We start from the raw sequence: 15,567 nt of genomic DNA on the forward strand, positions 1-15,567 counted from the left end.
TAGGTGTAAAAGCATTGCTCTCAAATTTATTTACAGGAGGGACACAGCTCTGCACATGACAACGCTGTTTTCAAGGTACTCACATTTGGTGTTAAAATATACACAACTGACATTAAATCAAACCAGTTTAAATATCTGCAGTGTACAAAAAAACAAACAAAAAAAAAAAACCCGGGAAACTTTCCTTATAACCAAGAAAATAATGCAAAAAAAAAAACAGCTGATATTTACAGTAAATTTGCAGTTCGCTTAATTGTGGTATTAACAATCAAGTTTTCATTTATTCAATTACTTAAAATACGACGTAGAAAACATACTGTGACTGTGACACATGCAATAAGGCATCAGTGTTTCCAAAAGTTCTGTTAAGGCTTCTTTTTTTATGCAACTTATCAATAAAATAATGCAGTTTCAAATCAAATCATAATGAATTCTTTGGCTTTTTGCCTTCACACAAACAGACTAAAATTTGGACAATAAAAGCACAACACAAAAGTCCCCCCCCAAAAAACTGTACAAAAATATTTAGCCCAACACCAGATGCAAATGTAAAACAGCGAAGAGAGAATCAGCATGCACACAAGAGCTGAACTGAACAAACAAGCATTAGAATCCCTCTGAACAGAGATTTTCCCAGATCCAAGTCTTTAATTGATAAAAGGTTTGGCAACTGCTTCACAGTCTGAGAGGAGGCACTCGTATCAGCCACTAAAGGTCATTGTCAGTGCGAGGAGACATTAGGACTGTCAATAAACAAGGGTGAGAAAAGGCACTGGAGAGTTACAGACCAACCAATGATAAAAATGTCTCTGACTTAACAGCATAACTGATTTGCAGCATGATACCCCCTTCTCAGATTGAGAAAGTTGAATTAAAGCACCTTGTGTCAGCTAAATAAATATTTGAAACCTCATAGAAAGTCAAATGAATATTTCTTCTTAAGAAGAGTCATTTTTGTGTTGCTATCAGCAGAGGTCTTTCTGAATAACTCGACATCAGTAAATTACATACAAAACTCACACCAAAAAAGGGAATTATGGGTAACAACGCAATATGTTTTGCACAAAACAATTTTATCAAGCATGACAGCAACATGCTACAAAAATAAATAGATAAAAATAAACCAATTCGACAATGGAAGAACCGACAGTTCCAATGATGCAGTATGCATCCTTATGTACACATCATAATCATTCATTCTGTCCTTCACGTTTGACCTGAATAACAGGCAAATAATAATAGGCACATGTTGTAATGCTGCTTAAAGGTGCTTCGGACCTACAGTAACACATAAAGGACATTGTCTTGAACGTCAATAGCAGCTCTCAGTTTGGACGTTTCAGTTGTTGTAAGTCACATACATCGCTATAGTGAGCACACAATGCCATCGGTAACAGGGTTTTTCAAGTGTTTTCTCAAGGGTCACTGCTCTCCTCTGCTCTGACATTAATACCGTTGCTCAAGAAAGCCTCTTTCTCCGGTGTGGCTGGTTCGTCTGTCATTGTCCGTTTGAAGGTGTTGATTTCTTCCGTGTCGTTACTGGCCAAAGCCGCCTCTGTGCTGTGCCAGATTCCATAGCCGAAATAAATAACAAAACCTAGAAAGAAACATAGAAGGTCAAGGACAGCAGAACACCTTGTACTTGTTTTCTGTCTGTAATCAAAATGTATTTTGATTATTAATAACTACCCGTTTATTGTGTTTTATCATGTTGCTGTGATTAGCCACTAAAGGCTGTGCATTTCCTCATCCTAAGTAGAAGTGATGTGATAGGCAATACATTTTAAAGTAAGTTCTAACATTGTGCTCTAAAAGACTACAACTGAATGAAGTATTCGGGCTGTTGTGCTGTTTCAGCATGAGGCGCAGCCCTGTGTTCACTTACATGTGAGCAGCTCATGATCTCAGTTCACAGTAAACATAGTGAGGGGGAATTTGGGACACTTTATTTTGGCAGTTGCATAATTTCTACTATTTCTGTAGGCAGTAGTTCACAGCATTTCACTAGATTTATAATGTAAAGCATATAAAAATGTAAAAAAATAAAATTTTCCCCAATCAGAAGCCCTGGATGAACAGAGAGGTTCGCCTCCTGCTCAAAGCAAGAGATGCAGCCTTCATCCCTGATGAGCTCAATCACTTTTACGCTCGTTTTGATCACAATAATAAGGATATCTCACTCAAAGCTGAGCATCAACCCAGTGAACTGCCTCTCACACTCTCCACATCGGATGTTTACTCCACTCTGCATAAGGTGAATGCACGGAAAGCAGCTGGCCCTGACAGAATACCTGGTTTTGTGCTTAAAGCCTGTGCGGAGCAGCTGGCTGAGGTCTTCACAGACATTTTCAATCTGTCCCTGTCCCAAACAAATGTCCCCACTATCTTCAAAACCTCCCCATCGTACCAGTTTCGAAACACTCCATTGCCTCGGTCCCTAACGACTTCCATCCTGTTGCACTCACCCCCATCATTGCCAAGTGCTTTGAGAAACTGGTTGCATCCCACTTAAAATCTTGTCTCCCTGCTAGACACATTCAAATTTGCCTATCGCCACAATAGGTCAACAGAGGACGCCATCTCAACGGCACTTCACTCTGCCCTCAACCACCTGGACACTCAAAACACATGCGAGAATGCTGTTCATAGACTTCAGTTCTGCATTTAATACAGTCATCTACTGTACTAACAGACCTCATCCTCCATCAAAAAAAAAAATATATTGTTGCTCTACTGTTATTTTGCATATAATACATTAAAAATACTTTTGCAGACTCATCCCAATGTATTTATTACCACTGTTCTCACGTTGCTGCTGTTCATAATGTGTATATAATCCTACATTGCTCTGTTCATAATGTACACACAATCCCTACATTTGCATTCCTATTTATATTTATACTTCTCAATACTGTATATAGCAACTCCACTGTACATTCTGTATATCATAGCTTCACTTACTCTGCACTTTTATGTATATAAAACACTTTATTCTTGCACTTCTGGTTAGATGCTAACCACATTTGCACTCTGTATTGTACTCTGCATAATGACAATAAAGTTGAATCTAATCTAATCTTATCTAATCTAATTTGTTACGCATTGTTATTATACAACCTTAACTCTTGCAAGTGAAGACATTAAATCAAAAGTTTGGCATCATTACAAATTTGTGCGCAACTTATGAACATATGATGACGAATTATTGACTTACCTATGACCATCCAAATGGCGAAGCGCATCCAGGTGCCTGCGTCCAGCTGCATCATCAGGTACACGTTAATGAACATGCTGAGGACAGGAAGGAACGGCAGCAGAGGGACCTTGGGTACACACACACACACACACGGTTATCTTTACAAACAGCTATAAACTGATTATAAAAAAAAATATATATATATATATATATCCCTCTGTGTGCATGCAGGTATTTGTTTACCTTAAAAGACAGTTTTGTCTTGCTCTCAGGCTGCCGCCCTATTAACATGGTGATGATGAAACAAACCACAGCCAGACCGGCAAGAACCGTAAGAGCCCAGATCTGAAATCCACCCTGAACCGCCACGACACAGAACACACACACCAGAACACCTGCACAGGGAGGAAGGGAAGCGGTGACTCACACTGTGAAGTCAATTCATTGCTGATCTTTTTAGAGCTCAAGGCTGATAAAGTGAATACATTCGTTATTTTAAAATGTGCATCCGCACGTGCCTAACCTAATATACTGGTGCAGATGTTGACGGTGAAGCCAGAGAGACGCGACGGCTCTTCGTTTTTGGGGGATAGAAGGTTGCTGAGGGTGCAGAGATCTTGAGATCCAGGCAGGAAACCAGCACTGCTCTCATTGATGGAGTCGGCCTCGGTTTCCTCCTGACAGCTGGCTCTCTGATACTGGACATTCACACTGGGCTGCTCTGGCTGGTACCTGAGAGAGAGAAATATAGGAGTCTAACCATCAGTTATCGTTATTATTGTTTACTAAAACTATAACAGTTTCTATTATGACAACTCTTGAAAGACTTTAGCATGCTAATGGCATTTATATGACAATGTTAATGTGTCTTGGCTATACTGGCTATACTGACTTGCTATTGTTATATATTTTTGCTACTGCTTTGGCTTTTGCTACAGGAACTTGCTAATACAAATGCATACGTCAACGATGTGGTGCTGTGATTATTTTATTTAAGCAAGCTTATTGGCTGCATATGCAACTGGTGCCAAGTAGTTTAATGCTGTGAAAATCATAATTTTGCATTAAGGACTCATCTGCCTGCACTAACTGGAGTTTCATGACGGAACTTGGCATTGGCCAAAAAACAAACAAAACAAAAACAAAAAAAAAAGTTTACTAGAAATAACAAACATTAACTACATCTAAACCTAAATCTTTAGACATTTAAAAGTAAATAAATCAATAAAAATCCCAACAAAAAGACCAAAATAACAAAAAATTTAGAGGGTTACTCCCAGTGTTCATTTCGTTAACGAAGACGATGACGAAAAATAGTTGTTAAAAAATATTTTTTCTGTGACTAAGACGAGACGTTGACAAGCTAAAAATAATATCTGATGATGAGTTATGACGAAATTAATTCCGCATCTTCGTTAACTAGACGAGACTGGACTATAATGTTATTTGAGGACTACCGGTCATTCAAAATGCATCCTATAGGCTGTTGTCCTTCAAAATGTGCGTCCCTGTCATTGGATTGCGATCGGATAAGGGCCGTTTGCATAGTCAGTGTAGCAGCCGCAGTGGATGGATAGACTAATAAAATGGGAACTAGCGATCTGAAACAATGGCCTCAGCACCCGAAGGGGTGGGGATAAGGTAATCAGACGTCCCGTTTTTCCTGGGAGTCACAATTTGTTGTCGATAAACTTAAAGTTAGTGAAGGCGGGATCACGCTAATAGAAGTGCTCTCTCTCGCACGTGCGCTCCACTTCCTCAGTTCTCATATACAGCGCGCGATCAGTTCTCAGTGCTCAAATACACAAACAACAGTCCAAATGTTTATCGTGTAGAGCAGTGGTTCCCAAAGTAGGGGTCGCGACGGGACCCCGGCGCAGGGGTCGCGAGATGATTTCTATATAGGCTTTTTAAATTTTTGTTTCAATTAATTTAACTCTTTCGCATCGCACGTACGATCACACCGGTGTGATCAGTCTAGGCTAGTCCCTGGAGTGTACGACCACACCGGTCAGTGCATGACGTGAAATTCAAATGTGCTCTCGCGAGTTGGCTGGCGCTGAGCCAGAGACAAGTGCGCTCAGAGCTGTCATCACAACTTTTCAGTGTTTTCAACCACATAATGTTTATTTTAGGTTTCAGACATATAAGTACTAGAAAAAACAATACATTTAGAGTTTGTAAAATACACACTGATGTCAAAGGAAGAGGCAATAATAATATTTTTCATTATAATTAGACACATTTTATTCATATCAGATACACATTGTGTAAGTAACTTTAAAGTTTACTCCATTATTCTCCCAGTTCACCAGCCACTTACTTTTATGTATTTCGGGAGAAGTGGATGAATTCACGTGTTGTAAATCCAACAGATCTGATTCTCTGAACTGCGTCTGCGGCACAAACTAAGATGGCGGCGCCCATCGCGCATACAGCTCAACTAACGCGATCGTTATAAAGGTGTTTAAACAACAAAACACTTCCACTTGCATATATTTGACAATCGGAATATCAGCTATTTCATGCCATATCTAACAAATTTGTTAATATTTTGAATAAAAAAGGAAAAATGACAAAAGCAGATCATTCATTCAGCTCTGTTGTTGCTGCGGTATGTCACGTGACAAGCAATGACGCGTCACCATGGAAAGCATAAAGTGACACATCTAGCGGATTAGCATGAGTGTGTGTGTGTGTGTGTGTGTGTGCGCGTGTGTGTGCGTGTGTGTGCGCGCGCACGGGTGCGAGCACGCGTGTGAGCAGCTCAGACTTACTCGACTGGTTCCTGATGGCAGAATATTGAACGAGTTCAACCCAACATAGCTGCACAGTTACTTTCTGAGAGAGAACAGGTGGATATCGAGCAGCTCATGCAGAATTGTAACACTGATTTTGCACGCAGAACAATAAAATATAACTTCGTGTGCTTTGAGACTGGGCATAAAATTGATTTGCTGTACATTTCACGCGACGAGAGGTGTTTTTTTTTGGGGTGGGGGGGGTCGCGGGGCAGCAGCGCATTTATCATGTGGTCGCGGGCTAAAAAGTTTGGGAACCCCTGGTGTAGAGTATCTCACTTAAAAACAGTAGGTTATGGATTAAGTGAACGTGAACAGGTGGGTGAAAACAAAGTGTATCAGTATTTCATGCATGCCTTCGGTCTTAAAGGGACAGAATTCCAAATTAAATACCGGTCATTAATGTTACCCAACCCAACTCTTTTGTTAAAAAGCCGTACCTCAAGACCAGGACACAGGCCGCGACTAGTGTGTAAGCCAGCAGAGTGCCAATGGACATGAGATCAACCAGATCTTTCAGATCAAACAGGAAAGCCATCACCGCTGTGGAGAGAAGAGGAGTGTGTTACTGCAGGACAATGATTCAGCTGCATCAACTGCAATATCTATAACAAGTTCATGAACACTAATTCTGTTGTGTTAATATTGTCTTCAGGATACATATTGAAAAACTACCATTCAAACATTTGGGGTAAGATTTTTTTATGCATTTAAAAAAAAAAGTATCTTATGCTAACCAAAGCTTATTTGATTATACCATACATTAAAAACTGAAATTTAGACAAATATTGCTACGATTTTAAGTAACATCTATTTTTAATACATTTTATTTTAATGGATTTTAAGCAGTCATTACTTCAGTCGTCTAATTCACAATCTTTCAGAAATCATTCTAATATACTCAAGAACCATGTATTATCAATTATGATATTTTATAGTTGATCTTTTGTAAATATGTAAAGATTTTCGCTGTCACTTTGGACCAATTGAATGCATTCTTGCTGAATAAAGCTTCATTTCTTAAATTTGATCCCAAACTTCTGAACAGTAGTGTTAACATTAATAGTGTATTGTAAACCTATAACTTGTGGCATATAACATTTCATAGCCACCAACAAGAAGTAATGTTAAAACCTGTCAAAACATTAAGAAATGGTAAGTGATGCGTCACATTTAAAGAGACGATGCTATTCACTCATTTAGATTATGTGTGGCCCGTGTAATAACACCATTGCATATCCTCTCTCAGAATTGCCACATATCCTGTTAACAGCTGGTACCGTACTTATAAATATATCTTGCACTAGCAGTAACACAGAAATATATTCTTATTAACAATGTTTGCATTTAATGCTTAACATGCAATTAAAAGGTATTAGGTGTAATTAAATGTACCTTAGTGCGTCCTGTATAAGTATCATTTTTCAAATATGCAACATTATGAATTACGCTTAAGTGTTTTTTTCACAGGAGTTTGATCATAAATCTTAAGAAAAAAAGTGACATGATGAATGCTTCTAAAAACTAAGGGTTAATCCGTTTCTCCTCTAAGCTTACCGGACAGAAACCCGGCCGCCATGGTGGCGATGATGGGCGTCTTCCTCTCACTGATGTGAGACAGGAAGCTGAAGAGGAGACCGTCATTTGCCATGGCAAAGATAATGCGTGGCAGTGGGAACATGGAGCCCAGCAGACTACACAAGCAGGGGAGGGAGGATGAGAGGATACATGATCTGAATCTGAACCTAAACATGAGCCCAGTTCAGACAATCGCAGATGCCTCTAGCCTGAACATGAAGGAGAGCAAAAGCTCAATATACCCCTTATAGTTCAGCTCCCCAAATGAAAGGTTACTTCATTTGAAGTTTACACTTCTTGTATTCAGAAATGTGTCCAAACTGTGCATCTATGTTGGTTTGTAAAGTCAACTAACAGTTTAATGTCACTGCTGCAATTCTCTGAACATAAAGGCTTTAATAAAGCCTATTGTTGGCACCAAACAACAATTGGGTCATCATGTTTTTTTTTGTTGGCATTGCTGGAGTTTAGTGGATAGGTTTAGTCACGGTGCAGTTCGAGAGGTTGTTGGTCGGATCCTGTGTGATCTGTAAAGCGGGTCTGTTAGTAGTTTAATGAGCGTCCTCACCTGCCACTATGCCTGAGGTTACAGTGGCCATTACAGGCGTTTTGGATCTTTCACTGATGTTTGCCAAGAACTTGAAGAGCAGCCCGTCTTCAGCCATGGCCCATATTACACGAGGCATTGGGAACATGGAGCCCAACAGACTAGTTAAGGGAAGAGAAACAGATTCAAGCCATGCAGTGCAGTTAGCTTGTGCATTAACATCTACTGAAGCTAATTAGCTTTACAAATTTGCCCTTAAAGTGTCATGAAAAACCAAACCATATTTTTCTGAGATCCTACAAACATACACTACCATTCAAAAGTTTGAGGTATTATTATTATTAATTTTTAATAATGCTTATATTTAACTAGAATAATGGTACAGACATTTATGATTTTATAAAAGATTTATATTTCAAATAAATGGTTCTTTCAAAAACAAAATCTCAATGACCCCAAACTTTTGAAAAATAGTACATTTGCACCTGTTAAAACACAACTTGGATGGACTGGCACGGAAAAACGTTTTCTACAACTGAACACACAAAGAGTTTAAACAAGCCAATCAGAGATCATGTCTAGGCAAAGCCCCGCCCACAAGAGGGCCTCCCATTCCATGAAAATAATGATTCTATCACTTTACTATTTCTGTCGTCATTCATCACAGCTTGTGAGACACCACTGAAATACTTGTGAAACATGTTTGACTGTATATACATTAGCAAGAGTTTTTCATGACACTTTAAAACATGAAAAATATGTAAATCATATTAAAATAAAACATTAAAATGACTTTAGAACATTGCAGCTGAATTAACTTTAAAAAGTATTAATTCATATATTAAGTTCCACACATCTTTATGCCTCATTGTTCATGTATTAAAAGGGTCAAATCACGGAGAGCAAAAAAATAAGCAAATAAATCAACTTCAAAAAACCATAATCACTTTAAATAATTTCAACAAGGATTTTGTGCATTTGTGCAGACATTTCCATTTCTAATGTCTTTTTTTTCTGAAGATGTTTGGTGCCAAAATGGCACAGAAATGACATACTGCAGTTTTAAAACAAACAATGCTATGCAAATACACAAACACACCCCAGAACGGATATGACTCGTTAAACACCTGTCTAGTTCCTACCTGGTGGACAAAGCACAAAGGGAACCAACGGCTACTGCGTACGTCGCTCCTTCCCAGCCCACATATTTGAAGGCCACAGGAAGAGGGCTGTTCTTATCCAGCATGTAGTACGGCATCATCATCGTGAGGGCGGCTGATACGCCGAAGTAGGCGACGAAACAGATGAGAAGAGATGCTACAATGCCAATGGGTATCGCCCTCTGAGGATTCTTCACCTCCTCACCTGGATCACAAACAGACAGGAAAAGACCTTTATTTCCAGAGGAAGCCCAAAAAAAGCTTTGGAATGCATCTCAGTTAGGTCCGACTCAAAACAGACTCAAAAGCTCAACTGTGTCGTCATAGAAAAGGAAGAACTCACCTGTTGTGGCGATACAATCGAACCCGACAAAAGCATAGAAACAGGTGGCAGCACCAGACAGAACTCCAGAGAAACCGAACGGCATGAAACCACCAACACCCAAACTCTCTTCAGACGGCAACGGCTGTGACGTACTGCAGATACAAACATGTACTGAGCTATAATATCTCCCTCAGACAAAGACAACAACAGAAACCATTTCTAGGAGCATTCAAATGTTCATTTTTCACATTATGATCTAGATTAACTAAGACTTTCCTTGTAAAATTTCATTTGATTTAAAGGGTTAGTTCACCCAAAAATGAAAATTATGTCATTAATAACTCACCCTTATGCTGTTCCAAACATGTAAGACCTCCTTTCATCTTCGGAACACAGTTTAAGATATTTTAGATTTAGTCCGAGAGCGCTCAGTCCCTCCATTGAAGCTGTGTGTACGGTCTGCTGTCCATGTCCAGAAAGGTAAGAAAAACATCATCAAAGTAGTCCATGTGACATCAGAGGGTCCGTTGGAATTTTTTGAAGCATCGAAAATACATTTTGGTCCAAAAATAGCAAAAACGACAACTTTATTCAGCATTGTCTTCTCTTCCGTGTCTGTGTGAGAGAGAGTTCAAATCAAAGCAGTCTGGATATCCGGTTCAAGAACGATTCATTCAGTTCACCAAATCGAACTGAATCTTTTAAACGGTTCGCATCTCTAATGCGCATTAATCCACAAATGAATTAAGCTGTTAACTTTTCTAATGTGGCTGACACTCCCTCTAACTTCAAACAAACCAATATCCCGGAGTAATTCATTTACTCAAACAGTACACTGACTGAACTGCTGTGAAGAGAGAACTGAAGATGAACACCGAGCCGAGCCAGATAACGAACTAAAGATTGACTCATTCACGAGTCAAGAACCATTTCTGTCAGACGCGTCCGATTCGTGAACCGAGGAGCTGATGATGCTGCGCATGTGTGATTCAGCGTGAAGCAGACCGACACACAGAGCGTCTGAACTGAACTGATTCTTTTGGTGATTGATTCTGAACTGATTCTGTGCTAGTATTATGGGTGCGGGTAAACCGAAGGCTTGAATCAAGGGCAATCATCGCAAATGACGCCATTACGTTGAGCGCAAAAGAACCGGTGAACCGTTTTCTTCAACCGGTTTATTGAATAGAACTGTCCGAAAGAACTACTGGTGATCCGAACACCGATGCAACCGGTTCTTCACTCGTGAACGAGTCAGTCTATTGTTCGTTATCTGGCTCGGCTCAGTGTTCATCACAGCAGTTCAGCCAGTGTGTACTGTTTGAGTGCATGAATTACTCCGGGATATTGGTTTGTTTGAACTCAGAGGGAGTGTCAGCCACATTAAAAAAAGTGAACAGCTTAAGTCATTCGTGGATTCGTTTAAAACGATTCAGTTCGATTTGGTGAATTGAATGATTCGTTCATGAACCGGATATCCTGCTTTGATTTGAACTCTCTCTCACAACAGACACGGAAGAGACGACAATGCTGAATAAAGTCGTCGTTTTTGCTATTTTTGGACCAAAATGTATTTCCGATGCTTCAAAAAATTCCAACGGACCCTCTGATGTCACATGGACTACTTTGATGATGTTTCTCTTACCTTTCTGGACACACAGCTTCAATGGAGGGACTGAGAGCTCTCTGACTAAATCTAAAATATCTTAAACTGTGTTCTGAAGATAAAAGGAGGTCTTAAATGTTTGGAACAGCATAAGGGTGAGTTATTAATGACATAATTTTCATTTTTGGGCGAACTAACCCTTTAATTGAATTTTATGCAGACTGTTTGCATTCAATTCAGTGTGGCAAAATAATTTCTTGCATTAATTGTTAAATTAAATGTAGAAATTCAAAGAAAAATACTATAATATAATTACAGAATCAAGAAGTTGTCATCTAAATCTCTTTATCTTTTACCAAGATTTTTTTTAAGACTTTCCTTGTGAAATGTAATTAGATTTTTATTAATGTAGTAGTATAATTTTAAAATTTAATCTTTATGATATCCAAACTTTAAAAGGCAGTGCACCAAATGCTACAATTTAAATATATTTATTTTCAAGGGGAATTTTTGTCTTTCTGGTGGAGCAATTACTATTGTTTTGAAAAAGCTTTCATTTTACAGTTTTTTTTTATGATTCGGTTTAACTTTATTTTTATTTCAGTTTTAGTCAAACAAACGATTTTTATTTGTTTTTGTACAACACTGTAACAAAACAACACTGTGACCTCCTCTCAAAATCCAATCAACATCCGATATTTTATGATAATTTGTTTCACTCAAATATAAAAATGTGAGAAAAAAAAATACTGTTACTACGTAATTGTGACTTTAATCAAAACATACTTTCCCATTTTTTTTCCGACTTTAATCAATAATAAAATCCACATTTCACAAGATATACCGTGCTTCTATCAAAGTGAAATAAAAACAATTGATAATAATAATTGTTTACTTCTCATAGGATGTTTGGTTGAGGATCCCCTTAGGATCCAGGCTCCAGTTTTTGAGGGTTCCTTTGATCAGGCCCGACACGACCACAAACATCAGGACCAGGACATTGATGCAGGTGAACACTTTATTGACCATAGCGGACTCCTTCACCCCAAACGCCAACAAAGCTGCAGAACAAACACAACATATTCATCTGATGCATTCCTGAACACACACAAACTGAGGTACATTTGTTTATCGTGCCTCTCAGTGTCTTACCTGTCAGTGTGAGGATGATGAGCACAGCAAACATGTCGGGATACTCTGCTAATACTCCAGGGACCTTCATTCTGAAGTGTAACCTGCAGAAATGTTCTATATGATTGCCAATAAGCTCATCAAATGTCGCACTCCAGGCCCGAGCGACACTGGACGTTCCTGAGAGAGGGAACAGTGTAAGTGTGATTAGACAATATGGGTTATAACTATTGATATTTGCCATTTCTAGGCCAGATTTAGGCCTGACTACTTGAAGCATTCTTCTCACCTATGATATAAGACAGGATGAGGTTCCAGCCGGTGATGAAGGCCCACAGCTCGCCCACCGTCACGTAGCTGTACAGATACGCCGAGCCCGTTCTGGGAACACGTGCTCCAAACTCAGCGTAACACAGTCCGGCCATCACTGAGGCTAATGCTGCGATCAGAAAAGAGAGGACGATAGCTGGACCGGCGTTTTCCCGTGCCACGGCCCCGGCCAACACATAGACACCAGCGCCCAATGTGCTGCCCACTCCCAGGGCCACCAGGTCAAAGGTGTTGAGGCATCGGGCAAGACGAGACTCTTCTGTGCTGCAGTCCACCACCTTCACTCGCAGAAGCTGCTTTCCAATGCCTTTTATATAGGCAAAGACCATGTTGATTTCTTTAAGCAGTCAGTCAGACACACACACACACACGCACACACACAGACACAAGCTCTTCACTGTAGGATCAATGACCTGGAAAAACAAAAGAAAGAGCACATAAAATTTATAAAATGTCCATTAAAGTTTGCTTCAAATAAAAGTTATTAACAAATTCATTTTTAGTTTAAGCAATTGTTCTGCTAGTTAAAATTGAGTTTTACTTTAAAAACCATTTTTCTATTTAGTTTTTATTAGTCAACCCAAAATAAGATTTTTTTGTTTACATAATATATATGTGTGTACTTTGTATATTTATTATGTTTACACACACAAACATACACACAAAGTATAAAGTATATGAAAATGAATTAAACATGCAAATAGATGTAAATATTTTCAAAATATACAGGAGAATTAGGCATCTCAACAAAGTACAGTAGGAAAAATGGATATTAGTTTTAGACATAAAAAATATATAACTTTTTATATTTATTTACATTTATTTGTGCGTTACATATTCACTGAAGTCAGCATAGATGAGAGCAAATGAAATCTAAATGAACAATTGTGAAATAAGCATGTACAATTAAATGACCAATGTAATGCAGACAACATAACATTATTCTGTCAAGTTATTCAACAGCCTTCAATGTGAAACATGTACAGACGACCAAAATCAAGACCTTAAACCATTCTTGCATTCATTCTCTGTATCCTACATTTATTTTTATTAAGATTTTTTAAATATATTTATTCATTTTCAAATTAAATAATATTAAATATAAATTAAAAGTTGTGGAGCACAATTAAGTAGGAGTGTGCGAAATTGTACCTTAAATAAAGCCTTTTTCTTTTTATAAAGTGTGCATCTTTTGAATCAAAATGTTACATTTAATCAGTCAGTTAGAATAATAAGACATTTAGGCTGTTACCAAACAAATGAAACCAGTATCGAGAAATGAATCTGTGCAGAAGTTTAGATGTTTTAACACACTATTTTAACTCAGCTCAGAGGGACGCAGAGTGCTTTAACCTGCAGTTACAAATGCACAATGTTTTGATTTTTTAAACATAAAACACTGAATACTGAGGTTTGAAAATATAAAAAAATGAAAAGATACTTTAAATGTGAAATGAAAGTCACCAGTAAGTGTATAAAATCAGTGTTGGCGATGATCTATTTCTTCACTAGCTTATGTTAATGGCTATGTGGTCCGAAATAAACTTTTTTTTTTCCTCTGCTAAATTTGGACTAAAGCCCATCTACATCTATTTTTGGGCTAAATTTGGATAATAATAAAAAAAAAGATGATAAACGTTGCATTTTGGGCATAATTTGGACCAAATCCGACAGAGCAAACAAAGACCAATTTTCAACATCGCTTTTTCATCTAAAAGAAAGCCATGACGGGCCGACTTGATTTAGACCAGAAAACGACGTCCAAATGACATCTGGTGCTGGGTGGCGTTCACATTTCTAATCACGCTTATTTTTTGCAGAAAAAAAAGTCACTCTTCATGTGTTTTTAACTATATGAAATTATACAAATATGTAAATTTTTGGCCCAAATATCTTGAATTTTGTGATCTTCTGAATCATGCAGTGAAATAACACTCTCTAAATGCACACGTGCGCTGTTTAACCCACTACACTTCACATAATGCATGCGTGCACACTGTAGGTTTTGTTGGGTTTTTGCTAAATACTCAATATCAAATTGCACATTGTTAAACCCCTACCTGTAAGGTAAATTACTGCATCAAATTCAGTGTAACAATCCAAAATCTATTTACCTGTCTCTATCAGCCATACTAACATTATTTCAGTATAATGTTCTTAGAAAGTGCAGTATTAGTGTATGACCTAAATATATATATATAAACAATTACAATTTGAAGAGACTCTTTAAATCTCTGAATTCTTAAGTTACTAAATGATGCAAGAAGCTCAGTCCTGACATAAGCTGGGAGAGTCACAAGAGTGATGATATTTGAGCTGGGTACTGCCTCCAGAACCAGCGTGATTTCTCTTACTCATGGTAACTGTAATAGCTGTAAGCCAAAAGCAGACTGGACGTAAGCCGGGGTATCACTTGAACTTTACAGTAGGATCTTTTTATAAACACACAAGTGCAAAGCTAACGTCACTGATCATATTTAGAGAGAATAAGACACACATGTAATAAATACACTGTACGCTAATAAACAGAATGACGTGCACTCAGGAGTATCATTTCCTTTTAGAGTTCACAGCAACTAGACACCGTATTTCATCAGCTCCTAACCGGAAGATGAAATGCTTTTGATATTTGGCTCATTCTAGGTCTAATTTAAATGCTCAGTATTTAATATTTTATTGTCAACGCATTAAAAAAAAACCCAAATGAATATGACATTAACGTGTTCTTGACATGCATTACATTCATTCTGTTAAAATGGTTAGAATGCAAAGAATGTTCCATTCATGTTTGATTACACAAAGGAAATACATCAGAAGATAATTTTGTCTGAAATACAAATTAAGTTTGAGTCTCCCAGAAGGCCACTGAGAAATCCTAAAGCATATGAAATAA

The 15,567-nt window shown here is 38.1% G+C and overlaps 1 protein-coding gene across 6 annotated transcripts in view; it reads right to left on the reverse strand.

Annotated features, from left to right (window-relative positions):
- Positions 1–15,567, reverse strand: part of LOC113115271 (high affinity cationic amino acid transporter 1-like) — a 25,689-nt gene continuing 10,122 nt past the window's right edge. For 4 of the 6 annotated variants that reach the window (XM_026282726.1, XM_026282728.1, XM_026282727.1 and 1 more), the window contains 11 exons: positions 12,634–13,087; positions 12,366–12,524; positions 12,109–12,274; positions 9,626–9,759; positions 9,265–9,487; positions 8,144–8,283; positions 6,438–6,540; positions 3,720–3,928; positions 3,440–3,591; positions 3,215–3,323; positions 1,416–1,597 (listed from right to left, as the gene is read on the reverse strand). In XM_026282726.1, coding sequence (XP_026138511.1) covers positions 1,416–1,597; positions 3,215–3,323; positions 3,440–3,591; positions 3,720–3,928; positions 6,438–6,540; positions 8,144–8,283; positions 9,265–9,487; positions 9,626–9,759; positions 12,109–12,274; positions 12,366–12,524; positions 12,634–13,003 — 1,947 coding nt within the window. In that variant the 5' untranslated portion in view covers positions 13,004–13,087. Of the gene's footprint in view, positions 1,598–3,214; positions 3,324–3,439; positions 3,592–3,719; positions 3,929–6,437; positions 6,541–7,554; positions 7,692–8,143; positions 8,284–9,264; positions 9,488–9,625; positions 9,760–12,108; positions 12,275–12,365; positions 12,525–12,633; positions 13,088–15,567 lie in introns of those variants that run through there. The other 2 variants (XM_026282731.1, XM_026282730.1) reach the window with 2 other exon arrangements.

This window comes from Carassius auratus, chromosome 15 (genome assembly GCF_003368295.1).
Source record: "Carassius auratus strain Wakin chromosome 15, ASM336829v1, whole genome shotgun sequence".
In the NCBI taxonomy this organism is placed as follows: Eukaryota; Metazoa; Chordata; class Actinopteri; order Cypriniformes; family Cyprinidae; genus Carassius; species Carassius auratus.